Genomic DNA, 23604 nt, shown 5'->3' on the forward strand with positions numbered 1-23604 from the left:
GAGAATAGTAATGCGGGCCTTTGGGATCAGAGCAGTTATACAGGAATCTCTAGATTCAGTTGGATCATCTTTCTTCAAGGTTGGAATAAATATTTCTTTTCCAGTCATTCAGTCACAGTCATCTTCCAAATTTTCTAGCAAAGCATTAAGGACTGTAACCGCTGCAGCCAAATGCTGTAGTACTTCAGTGTGAATGTCATCAGTGACTGGAGGTTGCTAAAAGTACTTGGTATTTACACCACACATGGCTTGTTTAATACATATTTTGAAATTGTGGCTAGATGCTGTTGTAAATAAAATTCTGTAAGTCTTGTCTGTAGATGAGTTTAAATGAGCACTCCATAGTAACCAAAGAAAATGTATCTGATCACCTAGTTGTTTTAGAATGTTCATTGCTAAGTGAAATTACAAATTTCAGGTCAGACTAATATGCACCAAGTAGTTGCAGTGTGATTTGGGACTGTTTGTGTTCTAAAAAAGGACATAAGCAAAACATTGCACAGTTAAGCCACCAATAATGTGCTTTTACAATTGTTAATGCTACCCCAAAAAGCATGACTGTGGAATCTGATACATGCTGAGTTTTTAACTACTGGAACTGCAGAGTCTGCTTTTTGTCACTGTGCTGTTATTAAACTTGTTAAAATGTAATATGTCAGAAGGGAAATGGATGTCAAGGGTGGGGAATGTGATCAGACTAGTTAGGTCACAACAACGAGGATTATGATCGGATCACCTATCATAACCTATATATATGTTTGAGACAAGGATGCAAAGAAATTCACCACGAGAGCAAAGCTCGAGAGGTGAATCTTGGCATCCATGTTGAACATGTGATTAAGGGTTATGACTGGAGACTTGGTCATAATTCTTGATAGTGTATGGAGCTTTATCTGCTCCATGTAATACTGGTTACAGGAAAAAAAATAAGCATTAAATATTTTGTTGGCTTTCAAAGCACTTAGCAAGCACTGTCCGACAGTGTAACTCACTTTCTTATTTTGCACTCCCCTTCTTTTCCTCTCAGCTGTCCAGATTTTCTCAGAATGCCTAGATTTTTGCCTGATGTTTGGTCCGTTCCTAATAAAATTTGTTGTTTTTCAGACAAGTCAAAGAGAACTGACGTCTCTATATAATGCCATTCATTTGATTTTCAGGCATTGGATCTTTTAGAAAATATAGGCCAACACAGATCCTGTTGTTCTAGCAACTTTCTAAGCTTATACAGATAAAGTCAGGGACCTATTACTGGCACAGACAGCAGGGAGAAACAAATCTTCACTGTCATTTACGGGTTAATATTGGCAGATTTGACTGCACAGCGCATTACCTGAACTTAATGAGTTAAGTGGGGGTGTTTAATATTGGTTAAGATCGAATCTCGTTTTGTACTAGCACTTAACTGATGTGTCTTTTTCCAGATATCAGAGTGCAACTGCCATGTTCCATGCACTACATATTTTAAGCATAAAGCAGTTACTAAACAGAAAGTCTCTCAATATTTTTACATGTAGACAAGACGTGATACAGGTAGAAATACAGAACATTTTAGGTGCACCCAGTAGGTCTAGTGCCTAAGAATAAGGAAACGGCCTGGAAAAGCAAGCTTTGAAAATGTGCAGTGTTGGGGAAAAAAAAGATGAACCGGTCGGCTTTGTTTGAAAAAGTCTGAATTGTGGCATTGAACTAGCACATAGGCATAAAAAGTGAGCAATTATACGGTCAGCTTTGTTTGAAAAAGTCTGAATTGTGGCATTGAACTAGCACATAGGCATAAAAAGTGAGCAATTATATTTGTATTTGCAGTGAACTTTAGTGATTGAAATCAGATCTCAAAAAGTTTTCATTGGCTTGCCCTTTTAAATAAGGTGAGTAATTTGCTGCAGAAACTTGTAAAATGTAAGAAAAGCAAATGAGTTATGGTAAGGTTGGAATTAATGTAAGAGAGATGTTTATAATGTACAAAATATTTAAATAAATGTTTTTTTTCCTGTAGGCTTTATTACTTACGGGGAATGTGTCAGCAGAAGACGCAGCCATGTTTTATTTTAACCTGTTGGATAATAAGGTAGGAATATGCACATAGATAATGTATTTGGTATTTTCTGGTGGTGTGGGATTCACTTATTCACTGTTGAAAAAACATACATGGCTTACTTTAAAAAATTATCTTTAATTTTTTTGTCATCTTTGCTCTCAGAGGCCCAAATGTGCTTCCCTTCTTCATAGGGTGCTCTGTTGTAGGGTTTTCAAAAGCAGTCGCTTGTAGGCTTTTGGACGAAACTGGGTTGGCATTGCCCGTCATATATGGATAATCTGACCCTTGAAGAGAAGACCAGTTTTAGGTCTTTTAGCCAGCCTTTGGTGTTGTAGCACTTTGGCTGTTCTATTTTCATCTCTGTCAGAAATTTAATTCTAAAGAAATTTGTGAAGGTATTTTTTTTGTAAACTCACACACATGGAATCTGCTCAGGCTAGCCGACCAGTAGTACACCAACACCATACACAAGTCGAATGAATCCAAGGTGCGTTTAATTACAGTATATTAAACGCACCTTGGATTTATTCGACTTGTGTATGGTGTTGGTGTACTAGTATATTAAACGCACCTTGGATTCATTCGACTTGTGTATGGTGTTGGTGTACTACTGGTCGGCTAGCCTGAGTGGATTCCACGTGTGTGAGTTTACAGAAGTTTATCGTTCTTTCTTGAGTTTGGGTTTTGGAGTTTTGTGGAAACTTCTGGAAACAGCTTTGGGTTCGACACCAGTGCTTCCAGAAGTGGATAAAGTGAGCAATTTATCATTGTTAATCCAAATGCTCACACGGAAGGTGGACAATTTATCGACCAAATTAGACCAGGTAACAGAGTCACAGCAGGTTTTGCTTATTACTTAACTTCTATGTTACAATATATTAAACGCACCTTAGATTTATTCGACTTGTGTATGGTGTTGGTGTACTACTGGTCGGCTATCCTGAATGGATTCCATGTGTGTGCTTTTACAGAAGTTTATCGTTCTTACTTGAGTTTGTGTTAAGGAATTTTTTTTTCTGGGCCTTTCAGTGGGGATGCGCTCGTATTGGTATGTGCTATTTGAAAGTTTTCATTTAGTTCAAATCCTGTTAAGTGTAGTCAAAAACGGAAAACTTGATTTCATTGCTTGTAAAAGTAGTTCTTGAGAACTGTTAACAGGTGTGTGTGTGTGTGTGTGTGTGTGTGTGTGTGTGTGTGTGTGTGTGTGTGTGTGTGTGTGCGCACATTGTTTGAAGAGAGACAATTGAAACAGCATTCCATATAGAAACTGAGAGTGGTAGTCTGTGTTGTATCTTCAAAGGCCTGTCATCAAAATAGATGCAAATGGAGATAACATCTGAGCAAATGGGCTATTCAGAGAGCAGTCAGTTAAATGATTCTTCCCCTGGTTATCATTTGTCGTGCACTTAACATGGATGAAGAAAAATTTCTGCAGCTGCTGGATTATCAATGGAAAATGAAGCAACTTTGCAATTGGATGAATTCATGGTAGTTGTGATTAAAGCTACAAATGAGACCTTAGAAATCCATTTAACCAAGTTAGAATATTGAGTGAAACAAAATAATCCTCCTTGCCTCCATTTTTTTTAGCAGTCGCTCGCTCTCTCGCTTGCTCGCACTCTCAAAAATTTTAGTGTGGCAGTGAGCTCAGAGACCTAAGGCGGTGAACTGATAATGAGCTGCTACTGCGTTACACATTTAATTCTCTGTCTTAGTTCGCCTACTGTGTGACCTTCAACGAGTCCCTTGACCAGACAGTTCTCTGGGGCATTTGATAATTTGGGCTAGCCATTTAATGGTTTCCTGGAATTACATGCCTATTAAGTAGCAATACACCTATCTATGAATTCCTGAGAAAGAGGATTGGACCAGTTGCCTTAAATGTGTGAACATTCAGCTAGCTCAATGCACTGGAGGATGAGATTCAGAATGAGTAAACAGAAAGAATTCTTGGCCTTTGGCATAAAATGTGGTCTGCTAGCTCAGGTACATTATTGTTAATTTTCAGATATTTGCTGTAAATAAGACGGTACTTTGCACTTTAGGGCAACCTGTGAAATGTTATGAAAAGTGAGTATTCTGCGATCAGTGCTACTTGATGGCAACCAAGAAAAAGGAAACGTTGCAAGCATGCACACTTCAGATTCAAGGTTATTTACTCTGAATATTTCAAGCTAAGTTTTCCACAAGGAGGCAGAACTTTCTTGAATATGTTAGAGGTGACTAAGGCATTAGCAGATTTGTCTTGGTATGAAATTAGTGATCAAAGTGCGCAGTGAATTGCAGGACAAGAATTAAATAAAATGAGGCCAGCAATCTGTCTAAATAAACTTGAACCTTGTGTTTTGTTTGGGCAAAGAATGAATGCTAGGGAAAAGGGATTTCTTTGTGTTAAATTAGTGGTACCTAGAGTGATACTTGTTCCAAATATTATGTGATTAAAATATTGTTGGACCACTTAGTGAGACTTCTAAAAAGCATTGTACCATGGATAAAGCATAAGTGAATGTTTTTCTGACACTCTTGGCAACAGTAAGGTTTTGCTACCTTTTGTGCCATGCGACTATCAGCTTTAAGGAAGTGTGTAATTGGCAGGATTTCTCCTGGCATAATGCACTTTTCAGAAATATGCATTGAAAAGATATTTATGTAAATGTCACTTTATTTGTGGATTATCTTAGTCTAGTGTGTGTGTATGTCTGAACTTGGAATTTCAGTTGACTTATGCCACTGTATATTTTAAAGGATATTTTTTTTTACTAATTGGTTGGGATCTATAGTTGAAAATGTTGTAGGGTTATATTTATGTTGTTGCATTCAGTATGATTGAGGCAGGGATCGTAAAATGTATGTGCAGTGCATAAGGCACAAGTAAGGAATGCCATTCCAGTCAGCCAGGATGTTAGTGGCACACCGCTGTCTCTGCAGCTCAGCTTTTTGGGCCTTGTGCCCGTTACCTTGGAACAAGATGATTAGTAATTTTAAACGAAAACATTTTAAGCAACTAATATTCAAGTTTGCACTATTTTTATGTAGTTTCATGTTTCTTTATTTAGTAAATTTCTTACTTTTTTCCTGTCAAGTTGATTTATTTGTCTTGGACTGATGTTTGTGTTAAGTTTTGTTAGTTTGAAGTAAGTGATTATAGTGAGTGTTTCTAAGCATTTTTAGGGGTTATGTGAGTTGTCTTGTAAGTGTTCTAAAAGGAACCAGTACTCTGTTCAGTTTAGAACTGTGTAGTTGTAGGAAGGCTTCATTGTTTATTCTGGGGTATTTTCAAGAGCTGGTTCTTTGACAGGTAATGAACATTCTCTCTTGGAATGATAATGGATTAAACATTCCAGTTAAGATTGTGGGAGTTTACTGCAGAAAATTAAATATGCTGCTCAAACAGACCACTTCCAGGAGTCACATTTAACCCATTAAAAGTATCTATCTGAAATTGCTTAAATTTGGGTGCATATATTTTTTAACATCCAAACTTTATTACACCATTCCTTATAGGCTTAATTCTCACGCATGGTGTATCTTTTATCTGTTGATGGTCAGCAGCTTTATCTATTATATATAACTAACTTCTCCTTGCTCATTTCTTCTTTCCTTTCCGTATTACTCTGCCAACCTAATCTCAGCAGTTACAATATTTTTCTCATTACATGTTCCATAAAACTCCTTATTTCTGTTATCTCTAGTATAATTTCTGTTTCATTTATCTTCACAACCTTAATTCAATCCTCAGTTCTTAATCACATATCTACGTTCATATTTCCCCACCCCTCCAAAGTCAACTGTTTACAGAGCCCGTCCCTCCCTTTCAGGAGTTCTTTCATGCGCTTGTATTACTTTCCTCCTCTGACTGTAATAAGTTTCCTCTTCTAACCAACCTTCCTTTTTCTCTCAAACTTATTCAATCCTGTTTTCAACTTGCCTTAGTTCTTGTCTTAAGCTTATTATAATCTTTTTCTAGTTTTAGCCTTCTTGGAATGTCTGGCTTTTTATAATGCCTAGTTATTACTGTACCTTTTTTCATGTGAACATAAGCATTGTTATTTCTTCACTTCTCCCCAGTACATTACTGTCCTATCCAATAGGAGTAGCTTCTTTGTTAACATCACGCTCCTGAAACCTTCTGTTGTTCAACAAGTCCCTTATTCTTGTGGTATATTCCCCTAGTTTCTCTGTCCCAAAAACATATGGAACCATATCCCCCTCTCCATACCATACATCTAACATACCTCAGTTACAGCAGAAAACATCTTGGCTAGTTTAGATTTGTTATGAAAATACTTTATGCAGGCAGTTCAGGCAAAATTCTGAATTTACAATATTTTGTTATGTACTTCATTAACTCAGTCATTTCTTCCTACTCCTCTATTATGGGTTCTTCTACTTCTTTTACCTAGACTTTTTCATTTAGATACTGTTATGCATCTTTGTCTTCCTTATCCAGCTTCTCCCTATCTTCACCAGACCTTTACTTTCCATGTCCTCCACTCTCTCTTCTCAATTTATTGTGCAAATCTGGGGGGCTGCCCTATGATATCCCAACTCCCTCTCTGTCTCTTGACAGCTGTTGTATATCCCCATATACTCCCACTCCAGGAAGTTTTCTAAGTAAGCTCAGCCTTCAGTTCTTTCTGGGTTATCACCAAAACGTTATTATTGCCTTAGCACCCATAAGCAGACAAGAACATATCAATCTTCTCCACTGAATCCCATCTTCTCCTTTTACATCTGTCTAATCCAAGGTAAAGTCATTGCCATTGCTGGTGCTTCCAGCATCAACTGTATAACATCTTTCTCCTCTCCTAGTTTTTTTTCACCCAGTTGTTTCATCTTTTTCCATTCTACCCCATATTCTGTATCCATTATCATCAGTATATTAGCTAGTAATATGCCTCCAGGCATTCTTTCAGGTCCAGAACCCCAATTCCCCCTTTTTTGTTGCCTCTAAGTTTATCCCATGGTACTCTAGGTCACTAACCATCTCAGATGAAATTTGTTTCATTTTCTTTAAAAACTTACTATCCAGCAGTTCCCAAGAAGTATGGCCTGGGTAGACAAATTATGCTCATTTGAAAAACCCACACACTTTTTTATCTATTTTCAAGTTCAGTACTTTTCAGTTTGAAAATTGTTCCTTTACCTCCCCATACCAGCCCTTATAAGTCCATCTTATGGTTCCTCTACTGAGTCTTGCTCCCATTTTTTCTTCTCCCACCATCCTGTTGACCCCCACATCTTCCCCCCATTTGCTTTTTCTATTCGTAATCTATCTTCGTTTTGTATGTGTTTATTCTATACCTGGACCTGGACTTTAACCTATCTAATACCCCCCCATAGCTTTCCATATCTCCCCTATAATTTGACAATATCAGCAACACATCATTTGCATAAAAGGATATCTTTTTTTTTTTCTTCACTTCCCCATCTATATCCACCAGTTCAACTGTCTCTTACTGTCTGTACCAGGGTGTTGGTATACTATGCAAACAATAGGGACAATGGTCACCCCTGCATTGTTCCCTTTTCTGTCTACTTGACAATCTTGCTCTTATCTTTACCTTAGCCTAGGCCCCTAATAAAATTGTTCCATCATATTTACTCATCTTTACTCTTGGGAAGTCATTCTTCCTCATCATCTCAAGTATTTCTTCCTCATCATTTAGAGTATTTCCAGACCACCCTATCTGATGCCTTTTCAGCATCCATTGAAATTAAAGCCAGCTGTTAAACCTGTTTCTATGCACCCTTCATAAGTAACCGTGTTCCAATCAAGTACACAGTTGTCGTCCTGCCTCCTACAAACCCTGTCTGATCCAGTGTATCATTCTCTGTAATATCCTTCCTATTATTTCTGTATTAGCATAAAACATTTTATAATCATGTTTGAGTACTGAGATGGGCCTTTGAGGAAGATATTCAGTGATTCCTCCCCTCTTTAGGAATTTGCAGAAATGTATTGCCTGTTTCCATAATCCTGGTATTTGTCCCTCTTCCATTATGTCATTAAACAGTTTAAACCAAATCTTAACAGTTTGCTGCTTTTATAAGATTCACAGCTTAACTGGAAGGCTATCATTGGAGATTTGGCAAGAAAGCTTTCAAGGAGTACAAAAAACTTCAAATAACACTCAATAAATACATACACCAATACATTAATTAACAAATCAGGAACATAAGTTTATTAAATACTTCCAGTTAAGCTCTGTATTTAACCCTGTATAGATCAATTTTGTTGTTTGTCTTTTCGGCTTTTCCCAGTTAGGGGCTGCCACAGCGGAACTCTGGTCCACTAATGATTGGCAGTAGATTTTTATGGTGCCGAGTTGCCAGCCCGACGCCCAACCTTCAGTGAAGGCATCCCCATTCACGCATGTCTTTCGGAGGCCACTCAACCACGGGGAGGACATGCAGACTCCACACAGAAGACACTCCAGTCAAGAATGGAACAGGGGAACCTCTTGCTATGAGGCAACAATGCTACCACTGTACCACCGCGACACTCCTGTATAGATCAAAGTATTATATTTTAAAATAAATATAGCTTCTTCATGTAACAATTTATCTTTCACAGAAACTAATTCATCCACACTAATATTAACCTTTTCTAAAACAAAACACTTCCTTTAAGAAGTTTAAATACTCGAATAATAATTTCTAAAATTGCTAAAGGGTTATCACAGTTTCCATTTTTTATATCTCTAATGTGTTCTTGGAGTCTTACTTTAAACATTCTTTGGCTTTCTCCACGTAACATTTCTCCCAAGGACACTTTAAAACATAAATAATTCCAACAGTATTGCAAGAAAAAGACTGATTAGGGCTAAAATAACTCCATTAATATTAGAAAAGCTGTTAACAATAAAAAAACAAATAGAACAATTCCCACATGCAAAATTACCTAATCTAGAAAAAGCTAATTTACTAACTCTATGAACCACATTATCAACTGTACTACGTCCTTTTTTTTTAAAGGAAACCAAAGGTTTCCCTTTTAAAATTCTGGCCAATTTGTTATCCTTAAATAACGTAGGCCAGAAATAATACAAGGACATTAAAAATGGTAACAGAATAAATTTATTTTCTATCATTTGCCAACTTGCTAAAATTTTGTAATTGTTGGATAAATAATTGAAAAAAGAAAAAATCATTCATTTCCTTATTATTCAGTTTTTAACCCATCTTTTAATAACCACTTCACTAACATTATAGCAAGAGCTCACAATTCTATCCAGGACACCTTCAACATCCTTTCTATTATAACCCCTTTGGATAAACATTTCGGCTGTATATTGAGCTTCCTTCTCAAAATCCAAGTCATTGCTGCAAAGTTTACTAAGACGTAGAAATTCTCCATATGGCAAGGAATCTAATAAATGGGGGGGGGGGGGTGACAACTAGTGCCATGTAAAAAAAACGTATTTCCTCCCCCAATTTTCCTATGACTAGTAGTCCTAATAGATCCATCACCCAAGCCTATCCAAGTTACATCTAAAGAATTAACTTAATTGCCTAAATGCAATCCATAAGATCTTAAATGAGATCTATTATTATGCAAGGAATTAATAAATTAATCTTCTACTTTCTCGCCCACCTTTACTTATGAAATTTAAATCATCTATGTAATGAAAATATTTAATCACATGATCGATAAAAAAAAATCTTTGTCGAAATAAATAGTAATTTTTAAAAAAGGATATAACTAAGGGAAATAAGTATAACTCTGAGTAATACACTCTAAACCTGTCCAGAGTATCCACCAACTTGACTTGACTTTTTTTTTTCTTCCCAAATTCCATCATCCATTTCATATATCCCCCATATTCCTGTTATTCCCTCAACCTCATCGCTAACCTCTCTATTACCTTAGGGTTCACCTTCGAATACAGCTTCTCAGTTGCAAACCTCTTGTATCAGACCATCTTGTCTTCAGTCTTTGGCCTACCTCTTTCTGTCTCCCGTGCCTCCCTTTCCCTTGTGTTTTGGCCCTCCTATCTTGTATTTTCAACAGTTCATTTTTCATTATCTCCATTTTTTTTCATTTGTCCTTTTTTCTCTTTCATGTTGCATTTCTGACTTTTCTTCATATTTCTGCTTTTATCTTCTCCCACTGCCCCCTTTCTTCTTTAAGGCTTTCCCTACTGTCTTTGCTAACCTCCTCTTCTCTTGACCACTGTCCAGTAGGTATGTTGGGAAGAGCTTGCCTCAACTTTATATCTCCGTTTCCTTAATTGCTGGAACTTGTTTTGTTCAAAATGGGTTTCCTGTAGTGGAAGTAACTGTGCCTTAGTTCTCCTAATATGTGCCAGTATTCTTTCTCTTTTCATCATTGATCCTAGTCCATTAACATTATGTTATCCCCTCATTATTCCTAAATGAACTTATCCCCATGTCCCTGTTCTGTTGGTTGCTATTAACCTTTCTGTCTGTATATCTCATTCTTTTCTCGCCTTTCTTTCATTTCTTTCCATCCTCTCATATCAACACATCCAGAACTCTCCTCTAATTTCCCCAATCTTCATAACTCACCTCTTCCTTTTTCCAGCTTAGCAGTCCCCCACGCCTTTCTTTCCTAACCCAAACAAAACTATGTACAGATATACACTTATCACCTCCCATCTCAGAGTTTGTTTTTTTTCTCTTTCTTGTATGGCATTTCTCGTTTCCCAGTCCTCTGCCATAACTGTGGCACTGCTACTTTTTAGCTCTTTAGGAGTTTCCCCACCCCACACCTTTTCTTACTGTATGTATTTTTTTATCCTTGCTCATCCTCTGTTCTATCTAAAGTTGCCCCTTAATATATTTTCCTACATTGTCTTCCAGTCCTGCCCATATGTCTTGTATTATCCTTTCCCATATCAATTCCATGCCTGCTTCACCTTTTTCTCTGTCCCTTCACTTCCTGGGTAACCACGCATCTGTTCCCCAAGCTTCCTGTCAACTTCCTTGTCCTTTCCTATCTCCTTTCCTGTACCACATTTCTCTCCAGAAGTCTAATAAATGCTCTCTTATGTTGTCTGTGTGATTATTCCTAAAGTCATCCCCCTAGCATTTTGGTTTGATGCCTGATTGTTCCCTGCCTTCAAGTAAAGCTCACGTTTCCCCCATTCATTCTTTCAAGATTTTCCTGATGTCCTTCAAGGATGCATCTGCAGTCATCACATATGGGTTGTCCTGCCTCAGGCAGCCCTTCGGTCGGCCGGATTCCAAAGTCTGGGTCCGGCGTCGGCTGACGTCACCCCTTCCCCGACATCAGAGCGCCTGGGGTATAAAAGCGTCAGCCGACGCCATCTTCCTCAGTCTTTCTTGCCGCATGGTGCCCGAAGCAGAAGCAGTTCACAAGTGCCGGTCGGCCAGCTCCTGTAATTCAGCTACCGAAGACTTCAAAAGCTAAGTACCCCATTCTTGCCTCAGCCGATGTCAGATAAAGTTAATAATTGTTTAACTTGTGGGAAACAAATACCTCATAAGGATTTCCACTCTTACTGCCTCCCCTGCCTAGGCCCAGACCACGACGTCTCGGCCTGTTCAGCCTGTGCTTCCTTCAACCGATGCACTTAGACGTCGGGCGGAGTTCGCAAAGGAATTTTTTGGGGCTAGTTTTTCATACAAAATGCCGTCAGAGACTCCGACTTCACATTTAATAAAGAAACGGAAGGACAAGGACCGACACACGCGGGCCGCGGTTTCGGCAGAAACCCCGGCCAGGCCTACCGCGGATGTCTCGGTCTCAGCTGAAACAGAGTCCTTGGTACTTCCGACACCCGAAACCGCTCAACCGACAACCTCGGCCCTGGAGGCCCCTGCTGAGTCGGTTATTGAATTTCCTTCAGAAACTGGTGTCTTGGAAACTTCCGACACCATTCCTCTAGACAAAACTACTCCAGCACGTGGTGCAGCTAGGCCTCCTGCATCCATGTCCATAAATGCATTCACCAGGGCTAAAGTTGCTAAACATACCAAAGCTATGCCTCCCAGGGTTATTCCTCAGGGACCCTCTACAAGTTCACAGATTCTTACTTTAGCAGAGGACCTTATTTCCTTGATTAGGGGATCTCAACCGGACAGGGGCTCTCAACCTCCTCTAGACAAAAGGCCCAGGGTTGAGCCCTCTGATCCCCACTCCTCAGAGGAGGCCTCTGATGGCTCTGCTCTCTCGGACTACCAGGAGGAGGCTTTTTTGGCCTACGAGGATTCTGATGCAGTGGAATCCATCCCCTCGGCCTCCCCTCCTGAAGAGCTATCCTTCGGTGAGACCATTCACACTATGAGAGCGCATTTCAAATGGCAGGGCCAGGAATTTTCTGATTCCAGGAAAAGATTAAGAACTTTTCTGCATTTACCTCAGCATAGACCTTTGGCTATTCCTCCTGTTTTGAATGTCATTGATATGTGTACTCTGAGCCTAGCATAACCCCTGACACTCTTCCCCCGGCCCCTGTCAAACCCGATAGGTACTACAGGGTCCCGGACTCGCATCATTTTCTTTACAAGGCCCACTCTGCTGATCCAGAAACTATTTCCCAGGGCCCTAAAGGGGTTGCAGCTGCCACCTTTAAAATCCACTCCCCTCTGAAAGGGAGTCCAGGGCTTTAGAGAGATGGGGTAAAAAAGTGTATACTTCTGCTACTCTTTCTATGAGGACATTAAATTGTCAATTTCATATGATACAGTACCAAGAGTATTTGTTAGATGAATTGCTAAGAAACTGTCTTCACCTGAACCCCTAGATCGCAAATCACTACAGGATCTGGTACATAACTCCCAGGAGGTTAGTAACCATTTCTTACAATGTGGTTATGATGCATTGGAAGCTTCATGTAGGTCAGCTATGACAGGTGCAGTCATACGTAGGCATGCTTGGCTGAAGGAACAATCTCTGCCAGACCATGTTAAAGCTAAGCTTCTGGATGCTCCCCTGGAAAAGCAAAAGTTATTTGGCTCCTGCTCAGGAGGTCTTAATGAAGGTTGAGGAAAAGGCAAAATCTGTACAAACAGTTAAAGATTTTCTACAAGTCCAACCACCAAGATTCAGCAGAAATTGGCCTGCCAAGAATTGGTCCTTTCCGGACGCAGAAAGATTTCAGAGAGGCAAGAACAGGCGTGCCAGAGGTAGAGGGCAAGCTAGAGGCTCCTACTGAGGGCGTCAATGGCAGCCTCCCAACCGGAGAGGTAGTGCAGGACTTATAACTGCTGCACAAGGACAGACTCAATGACTTTGCTTTGACTCCGCCAACCAGGGCTCAATTAGAAGCACCTTTGGGCGGAAAGCTTTCTTTATTCTCAGACAATTGGCACACTATTACAAGAGACAAATGGACACTGCAAATAATAGACAGAGGATACAGGTTCCATTTTCACACATTGCCAAAAAGAAGGCATGCCAGACCTGCCACCAAATCAAAGGGCAGAGGCTTTGAAACAAATCTTCAACTTAATGCAAATGAAAGCTATAGAAAAGGTTCCTCTTTCAGAACAAGGCCAAGGATTTTATTCCAGACTATTCCTTGTTCTAAGAAAAGAAAACCAATGGAGGCCTATTCTCGACTTGTCCGCACTGAATACTTATCTCATTGTGCCAAAATTCAAAATGCTGACTCTACAGCAACTCCTTCCCATGCTGGGCAAGGGGTCTTGGCTGGTGACTCTAGACCTCAAGGAGGCATACCTGCATGTCCCTATCAGACAAAGTTGCAGAAGACACCTCAGATTTCTTGCAGGCTCAGAGCATTATCAATTCTCAGCATTGCCCTTTGGCTTATCTACTGCGCCCAGAGTATTCACGAAATGCCTGGCATCAGTAATTGCACACTGCAGACTTCAGGGGATTCAAATATACCCATATTTGGACGACTGCCTTATACAAGCGGACAGCCAACAAACTTTGGTAAAGGACTTGAATTATGCCATCCACCTACTGCAGGCCTTAGGATATACAGTCAACATTCACAAATCAAGACTTGTTCCATCCCAAAGAATAACTTTTCTGGGTGCGGATTTAGACACAACCACCCAAATGGCTTTTCTCACAGAAGAAAAACAAAGACAACTACTGGATTACTTCAAGAATCTGACCAGACAAACTCGGCTGACTGCAAGGAAATTCCTGCAGGCCCTGGGTTACATGGCATCTTGCATTCTTCTCATTCCTCAAGCAAGGCTGCGTATGAGGAAACTACAATGGTACCTAAGGAGTTTATGGACTCAGCACAGCCACAGCTTAGAAACTTTGATCCCACTCATTCCATGTCTCCAAAAGGAATTTCTGTGGTGGGCTCAAGCAAGCCAATCAAACTGGGTTCTGCCCTTCAGCAAGCCAATAGCCAGCCAAACTATTACAACGGACACTTCAGACCATGGTTGGGGAGCACACATGGAGGGCAGATGTATTCAAGGACTATGGTCACAAAAGGAGCTACGCATGCACATAAACCAAAAGGAAATGCTGGCAGTGATACATGCAATCGAGGCCTTCAAACTCTTTCTGCATCAAGGCCACCTGCTAATAAGGACAGACAACACCACAGTTATGTGGCACATAAACAAGCAAGGAGGCCCCCATTCCTACCCTCTTTGCAGACTGGCAATGACTCTATGGGAACTTTCCTTGAAACTCAATATAGACCTGCAATCCCAGTTTGTGCCAGGAAAAGACAATATACTGGCGGACAGCTTAAGCAGAAATATCATGGATGCACACGAATGGATGTTGCACCCAGACATCTTCCTACAGATAACACAATCATGGGGAAGGCCAGACATAGATCTTTTTGCCTCCCCCCACAATCAACAGCTGAAGAAATTCTGTTCAAGGACATACCACCCACAAGCATGGAAAGTGGACGCCCTATCTTTCAGCTGGAGAACCCTAACAGTTTATGCATTTCCACCTCTTCCATTAATGACCAAGGTCTTACTGAAGATCAGGACAGAGCAGCCAAAAGTGATTCTGATAGCTCCGGACTGGCCAAGACAGCACTGGTACCCACTGTTAAAGAGCATGTCACGCACGAAACCATGGCCTCTTCCTCAATGGCCACTTCTCCTGACACAGCACAATTACAAAACTCTGCATTCCAACCTGAAAACCTTGCGACTAACAGCCTGGAAAATAAATTGACTCCTCCTCAGGATAAGCTATCCAAGAGAGTGAAGGATATCATCGTGGAAGCTCGCAGGCCTTCCACAAGAAAGGCATATTCAGCAAAATGGAAAAGATTTCACATTTGGAACACCACAAAGGGCCTAGATGCGACAGTGATGAACATGCCACATATCCTGGAATACTTGGCAGAAATGCTCCACAATGGCCTGTCTTACTCTTCCATTAAAATTCATGCTTCAGCAATTTCAGAAGAGTACAATACTGATACACCTGTTTTTTCTCATCCTCTCCTAAGACAGTTTCTAAGAGGAATTAAAAACATCAATCCTCCAAGGAAACCTCCAGTGCCTACTTGGGACCTTAACTTCGTGTTGGAAAAACTAACTCTGCCTCCCTTTGAACCAGCGGCATCTGCAGAATTACAGTTCCTGTCTTGGAAGACCGCCTTCCTTCTGGCCATAACCTCAGCAAGAAGAGTATCTGAGTTACAGGCCCTCATGGCAGTACAGCCATTTCTTATTTTTCATCAGGACAGAGTCTCAGAGAACCAATCCTTCATTTATGCCAAAGGTGGTATCCAGGGTCTCATTAAACCAAGCTATTCACCTGCCTACCTTCTTTCCAAATCCACAAAACAAAGGGGAGAAACTTCTGCACACCCTGGACATACACAGACAGTTGCGCTACTACTTGGACAGAACGAAAAGCTACAGAAAAACTGACCAGCTGTTGGTAGCATATGCTGCTGGTGCACAAGGAAAAGCAATTTCCAAACAGACAATTTCAAAATGGATAGGGAATTGCATTTGTTTCTGTTATTCCTTCCATGGAAATACTGTGCCAGCTAACATTAGACCTCATTCCACCAGAGCCACAGCCACCTCCACAGCCTTCTTAAGAGGGGTGGCTACCAAGGACATTTTAGAAGCTGCTACATGGAGCTCCGTGCATACATTTTCCAAGCATTACAATTTACCTTTATATTCCAGAGCCAGAGCAGGCTTTGCTACGGCAGTCCTGCAGGGCATTTTAGCTACACCATCCTTTACATAGTTCCTCTACCCCCAGATTGGCTATGGTATTCTACCCATATGTGATGACTGCAGATGCATCCTTGAAGGACATAGTACAGTTTTGTACCTACCATAAATGTAGATGTCCGATAGGTATGCATCTGCAGTCAGGTTTACCCTCCCTCCTTCCCCTCTTTGGTATTTATTGGGTACTTTTCCCTCTCATAGCTAGATGGGGTTATCTATTATGGTGTATTTGTTGTGTGTGTGTGTGTATATATATATATATATATATATATATATATATATATATATATATATATATATATATATATATATATATATATATATTTCTGTGCATGTTTGGAATTTATTGCATTTATCCAAATTTAGCCTTCTTTTGAGGGCATCTGGGGCAAGAAACACTGAGGAAGATGGCATCGGCTGACGCTTTTATACCCCAGGCGCTCTGACGTCGGGGAAGGGGCGACGTCAGCCGACGCCGGACCCAGACTTTGGAATCCGGCCGACCGAAGGGCTGCCTGAGGCAGGACAACCCATATGTGATGACTGCAGATGCATACCTATCGGACATCTACATTTATGGTAGGTACAAAACTGTACTTTCTGTCACTTATCATTTTTGCTTTAGCCTTTCAGGATAAGTTTGCATCTCATGTCCTCCATTATTCCAGAAGATGCTTTTGGACTAATCTTATTCCTCTCTTCCCCTAGCCTCCTCAACATTACTACCCTTTCTTTCTTTCTGCTTATGTAAGGGTTCAGGTTCCTTTATCTATTATTCCCCCCCCTCCTTTCCTCTAACCCACACTATATTTTCATTTTGCCCTTTAGCTCTCTTGCATCTACTGTTTAGCCACCTCATCCTTTTTAGTGTCTTCCTGCCTGTATGACCCATATTGGCACCCATGTGTAATGTTTCTCATCAACATCATACGACTTTATCTACTTTCATATCTTCCCCCCTCTTAAATCTCAATTCTATTTCCTCCTTCCAAATCCGTCAGCACAGATATTCCCTCCCATCCACCCTTACATACAGCGATCAGCTTTTCACTCTATTTTCCTGACCCCATAGTATTTTGAATAATACAAGCTAATTTCACCATTTCTTTCTATTCTACTGAAGTTCGTTTCATGTATATATAGTATTCATCTCCAAGGGGTTGCCATAACCACCCTGTTGCTCCTTTAACGTAGGTGCCCTCCCTGTAATGACCTGTCCCACATATCATTCTAGCTCCTTAGTTATACCACCATCCATGACAATATCTTCCATTTAAAAAGCCTATCTGTTTAAGTCTCCGATCATAGCCTCCTGCCCATCCTACTCTGTTCCTTCAACTCCTAAAGACTTGTTTTTAACATTACCCTTTACTGCCCCAATCAGTGCATCTTTCTTGATACAGACCAGTTTGAGGAATGACACCCCCCTTCTCCAAAGTACACATTTCCTCCCATCTGCTTCATGCTGCTGAAATCCAATTTCAGATGCCATCTGCTGTGCACTGAATTGGCAAGCCATGGCTCTCTACTGCAATTACTGCATAGGAAGTGAAGATTAGCACTACTAATCAAAAATATGCCATGTCTGCATCCTCTAGATATACACTGGACTCCCCCTACTTTATCCCCTATTGACTAACTTTCTATGTCCGTTTATGCCATTTCATGAAAAACTTGTGACAAACACCCCTCTTCAAGCAAATAGTACTTTCTGTTAGTATGCCACTGTTCAGCCCTAACCAATCAGTGTACTTCCTTATGCACCCTTGCCATGTATGAGACGAATAACACAGTACGTTCCGCATCGGATCATTGAAGTGGTATAGTGTCCGTGACAAGCAATGGATATTTCAAATAGTTATTATGAAATCGATGCTGAACATAAGACAAATTACTTACAGTCCAGTATCTGTCTGCTGATATCCAGTGCCCCTTTTACTGATGGTATCCCATTGTCTACTTTTCTTTACCATCAGGAAGATAACATCCTAAATATCACACACATATCCAAGCCCCATTTTAAGTTCAGGTTCTTGTCCAGTCCTCGGAGCCTATCGTTGCATCATGTAACACATGTTAAGTTATGAAATTATAAAAGCAGGAAATCAAAACAAGTTGAACCAACAATATAAAAATTCTTCTCATACCTTTCCATGCATGTCTGTGTTCTTTCATCTTCACTTCCTGGTTCTTTTTTCTTCTTAATTCCCTAATAATTTCTGCCTTTTCTCAGTCTCTGCTAGCATCTGAATAATGGAAAATATTCCATCTCTTGAGTCTTCCTTAGCTGCTTGATTGACTCTGCTTCCACGTATGGCTTCTGTCCTCCACACTTCTTAAGTGGTTGAGGTTTGCGTGTCTCTACAAATATGCCACTGCTGCTTCTAGCTGCAGAAACGTCTTGGCCCCTGTATTTAGTAAACATCTTTAGGATTGCTGGATACAGTGGATGCCAACAGATCTTCCTCTTTACAGATGTGCATAGCTGGTAAAAAGGTATTTCTTCATTTACACATTTCGAATTAAGTCCTGTTCCACATAGACCGTGGTCTCTTCCACCATTAACTGCTTCCCAGGTCTCTCTAGCTGGTCTGAAATGCTTTCTTTTAGCTCATATCTGTAGAACCTGACAATTATGGGTCCATCTTTTTCCTGGAGCCCTCTGCTAATGGTATGCAATCAGTCCAATGAGCCCTCTCTATGTCTAGCTTCTTTTCTTTAAGATAAGTCCACCATGCAATCCATTTTTCACAGCCTCCTTACAATTTTTGTTTTCCCTAAATTCTTGGGAATACTGGTGATCATAATGTTCTTCCTAGTAGCCCTGTTCTCTAGGTCTATGAGCTTAGCTTCTACACAATTTGCTTTCTTGTCCAAGGCGTTTGGCAGGATCACGAGGCCCATTTGACATCCGTGTCCTAGAGATGACGGCTGTGCTTTTAACGGTGCATGCATTCCAGGACTCCCTTACGCTGGGAACTATTGCAATACAGACAGACAACATATCAGTTGTATGGTACATAAGCAAACAAGGAAGAACCAGATCTTACTCCCTTTGTCGGGAGGCCCTGAGAGTATGGCACTGGGCAACCTCCTCACAACGCCTTCTGATCGCAACGCACATCCCGAGGAAATCCAGCGTGATTGCAGACAGACACAGCAGAGCGATTCTAATGCCTCACAAGTAGTCTCTAAAACAGGAGGTGGCGGAAGAGATTTTCCACAAATGGGGCCAGCCTTGCTGCGACCTTTTTTTCCATTTGTCAATGAATGCCAAATGCAGCAGCTACTTTGCCCTGATTCCCTCCCTCCCCTCTGGGGGGAGTCACCAAGGGATGCACTTGTACAAGACGGGTCCTTGGGTCTCCTCTATGCTTTTCCTCTCTTTCCAGTGATACCCAAAGTTCTTCTTAAAGGTATGTTTTTATTAAGACCACCTATTAAAGACCCTCCAACACCATGGGACTTGAATTTTGTCTTATCCCATTTGATTTTTCCCCCTTTTGAGCCAGCATCATCCTGTGATCTCAAATTTGTAACTTGGTAAATTTACTTCTGCTAGCTATTACTTCTGCTAGAAGGGTGTCAGAGCTGCAAGCCTCGTCAATAAAGCCCCCATACATGCTTTTCCACAGAGACAGAGTATCCTTACGAATAAACCCTTTCTTTTTACCCAAAGTACGTTCAGAATCTAATTTGAACCAATCCATAGAACTGCCAGTATTTTTCCCTAACTATGAGAATAAGGCAGAATATATGTTGCACCAACTGGATGTACTTAGACAATTACGCTTCTACTTAAATAGGACAAAGGTCTTCAGAAAATCTGACAAACTATTTGTATCCTTTTCAGATTCAAAGAAAGGTGCTCCAGTTTCTAAAGTGACATTTTCAAAATGTCTCTCTGATTGTACAACCTTAATTTACAATTCTCAAAATAAAGATTTTTTCCCATAAAGTAAAAGTTCATTCTACAAGAGCCATTGCAACCTCTTCTGCCTTTTGGTCTAGGCTGCCTATTGATACCATTTCTGCTGCAGCAACATGGGCAAAGCTACCCACCTTTATCACTCATTACAAAGTCGATTTGGCCTCCAAGAACAGGGCCTCCTTTGGTTCCACATTTCTGAAGAATACTCTCCCTTGAGCCACCCAAGAAATATGGTGCTAGGGATGCTGTCCCAACCTAGTAAGAATGAAGGTGAGATAGGACAACATCACATAAAGAAGTTATGTACTCGCTGTGACGTTCCATGTGTATTGTCCTTCTCTCCTTCATTCGTACATCCCACCCTCCTTCCCCCAGCCATTTGTTCCTGGAAGACCGAGTTGATAAAATTGGCTATTAGTGATTTCTGACCTTCTTGATTGCTTATTAAGGTATTAAGTGACTTATTTAGTATTCGATTTATATCTGCAAACAAGATCTGGGGAAATGTGCTAGTGCATGATGGGATAGGGTTTAGCCAAAAGCAGTGCAAGACCTCGAGCTTGCGTATAAGGCAGAGTCAGAACCGAGTAAGAATGAAGGCGAGATGAACAACACACATGGAACATTATGGTGAGTACATAACTTCTTTTTCTCATAATGTTTAGGCAGTCCAGCTTATGAGAAGCTGGAAATGATTAAAAAATATGTATATTCACAATGTAAAATCAGATACTGTGGGCCAGATACCTAAAGAGTTGTTCTCCATGCAAGTCTTCCTTGATTCTAGAAGACTTGCACTAAGTGTGACTTAGGTGTAAGGCCTACTTATCAACAGGCATACACTGGGGGCCAGATTCCAAGCCACCTGCTGTCAGTGTAAGTGGTCACTTACACTGATAGCAAGTCTTTTGCAATTGGGCCTTGTGTGTATTCAAAATCACATTTAAATTGACCTCTTAACATGCTGTTCATAGCTATAGTAGTATTATCCTGCATGGCTATACTGATTTATTTACAGACTTAGGAAGCTTATGAAAAGAATATCGCTCATGAATAAAATGAAAAAGTGCAAGTGATACTTAAACCAAGAAAAGTACTACTATTACTCTGACGTTGAATACGAGTTGGAGAGTGGAATGCCTCTGTGTTAGGAAGCAATCAGAACCAACAGGATGGTGAATATTGCCACTTTTGTGAAGAAAGCAAAGGTTTGCATCTGTATTGATCTGCAACATCCAAATAAAGTGATTTAAAGGCAGTATTGCTTTGAAGACATAGACTCAAGGATGCCAAATTATTTTTTTCTGTACTGTATGCAGACCATGGTTGCTGACAAATACAGCTAGAGGAAACAAAAGCATCACATTCATTGTTCATGTTTAATATACCATTGGGAAAGTATGGATTCCTTTGTTTATCTGAGTTCTTTATCATCAGTGGAGGAGTGCTAAAGAGCTGTGTTTCCTAACTAAATAAATAAGAGACTGCTACAACTGTTGACTAGATTAAGAGCATAATTTCAAGCTTCATTGTGACATGTCTAAAAATACATGGGTCATTTTCTAACAATAGAGGTTATGAAACCTGGTGCAAAAAATCTGAGTGGTTGTACAAATGCCAAGACCAGCAGATGGTAGGTGCCAGAGCTTTCTACGAATGCTGCAGTAGTTTCTAACTAATAATCCTGAGATTACTATGCTAAGAAGTTTGTTGGAGCATGGTGTATCCTGGGAAAAGAGGAAGTCTGATGTAAATCTTTGTCCATTCATTACAAATAGGACTTTGGTTTCGTCCTCGGAACCGATATGGCCCTTTCCAAGCTCGCACCAGCCAAAAACTCTCAGCTAAGACCTACCCATAATGCCCCTCTCCTAGTTACTCCAGATCTCGTTTGCTGCATTCCTAGTCAGACTTGCTAGCCATTTCTCTCAAAGCCAAGTAGAAAATTGTCATTTTTAAGATAGTTTCTCCCCAATTATTTATTTTTTTTTTAGTCAATTTAGCCTTTTCTCACTGTCACTTATAACGTAATTCTATTCCTTACCCTTTACATTGGTAATTTAATTTCTACCATTATTGGTACTGTTCCCCTCTCCTGCCTTTATCAGGCCCTTCCTTACCACTTGTGGTATTTTTTAAATACCATCATTGATATTATTTCACCTTTTTCTCTCCCTTATTTTGTTTTTTTTTCTATAGGATAGCCTTGTTGCCTTACTATGTCAGACAAACCTAAGTTGGGGTTTAAACAGTGTGATAAGTGTGGGTGTAAGATGCCCAACTCTGATGGACACGCTTGTTGTGTCTACTGTTTGGGCGTGGATCATACTAAAGCTGACTGTGACATTTGTGCTAGTTTAGTAATCGTACACTAGCAGAACGTAAAAATAAGCTTATTTTAAAAGGTTTAATCAAGACACCTTTTTTGGAGACTCTATCTGGGTCGTAGGTCTCACCCCCTCCAAAGACCAAAAAATATAAGAAAAAAATCGAGTCACTCGGTTCCTGCATCTCTGTCAGTTACGGAACCAAGTCAGCTCCATTCTTCACCAGCACCCTCAACGCAGATCTCTTCAGCACCAGGCTCTGTATCTTCTCCCTTAGTGCCGTCCATGATATTCACCTCTATTTCGGTTCCAACCTCGGCACCACTGACTTCGGTGCCGTTCTTGGATCCGACATTGGCTGCTATGACTGTACCTGCTTCGGCACCATCCCCGGCCGTGGTGCCGATAGTTTCTTCAGCTCCAAAACTCGAATATCTGCCAAGGACAAGATACTCTCCAACTTGCAACCCTTTTTTGGGCAGAGGTTTAGCCCCTTTCCAGAAAGACCTGATTCTCCTTCAGCAGCCTCCTTTAGATCCACCAGGAGTTTCTCTGAATTAGACCTAGTGCTGGTTGTGGACCAGCTTCTGGCAGCTAGGATATTGCCCATTCCAGCTAGACCTTCTGTCCCTCTTGGCTCGGAGTATGTTACTACATCTTCCCTGTTTATCCTCCTCCAGCCTCTACCCATGTCCCGGAGATCTTGGTAACTATGTCCACCCCAGTGCATACTGTCTCTGCTCCAACAGCAGTTTTTCCCCTGTTGGCACCAACCACACTTGCTGCATTGGCTCTGGTGGAGCCGATGCTCTCTCACAGCAGTGCTTGGACCGTCCGTACCTGGGTACCTAGCCCAGTGCCTGTTTTCTCATTGGCACAGTCTGTGTCCATGTCTCCAGCTTCCAGTCCTCTCGGAGCTCCTCACCTGGAGGTGGGCTCCTCAGGACAGGGTGTGACCCCAGTTCCGAGGTTGTCCTTCCCGGTTGCGGGCTCCCATCCCTCCTTGGGTGGGCCTGCTTTCCAGGTGATGGAGAAGGTCCTTGCCTCCGCAGGTTCGCAGTCAGCACCAGTGACATCCGTATCAGAACTCCCCTCCCATAGCATGCAGCTGTCTCAACCCCCTATTTTGGGACCCTGGGCACGGGAGTTGCAAGACCCCC

General features: G+C 40.9%; 1 protein-coding gene across 1 annotated transcript in view; it reads left to right on the plus strand.

Moving 5' to 3' along the window:
* Positions 1-23604, plus strand: part of LOC122806172 (probable peptidyl-tRNA hydrolase 2) — a 292637-nt gene that overhangs the window by 84988 nt on the left and 184045 nt on the right. Inside the window, exon 3 of the mRNA XM_044076408.1 lies at positions 1997-2068. Coding sequence (XP_043932343.1) covers positions 1997-2068 — 72 coding nt within the window. The remainder of the gene's footprint in view (positions 1-1996; positions 2069-23604) is intronic.

The sequence above is a fragment of the Protopterus annectens genome, chromosome 7.part0, assembly GCF_019279795.1.
Source record: "Protopterus annectens isolate FY-2018-M chromosome 7.part0, PAN1.0, whole genome shotgun sequence".
Classification (NCBI taxonomy): Eukaryota; Metazoa; Chordata; order Ceratodontiformes; family Protopteridae; genus Protopterus; species Protopterus annectens.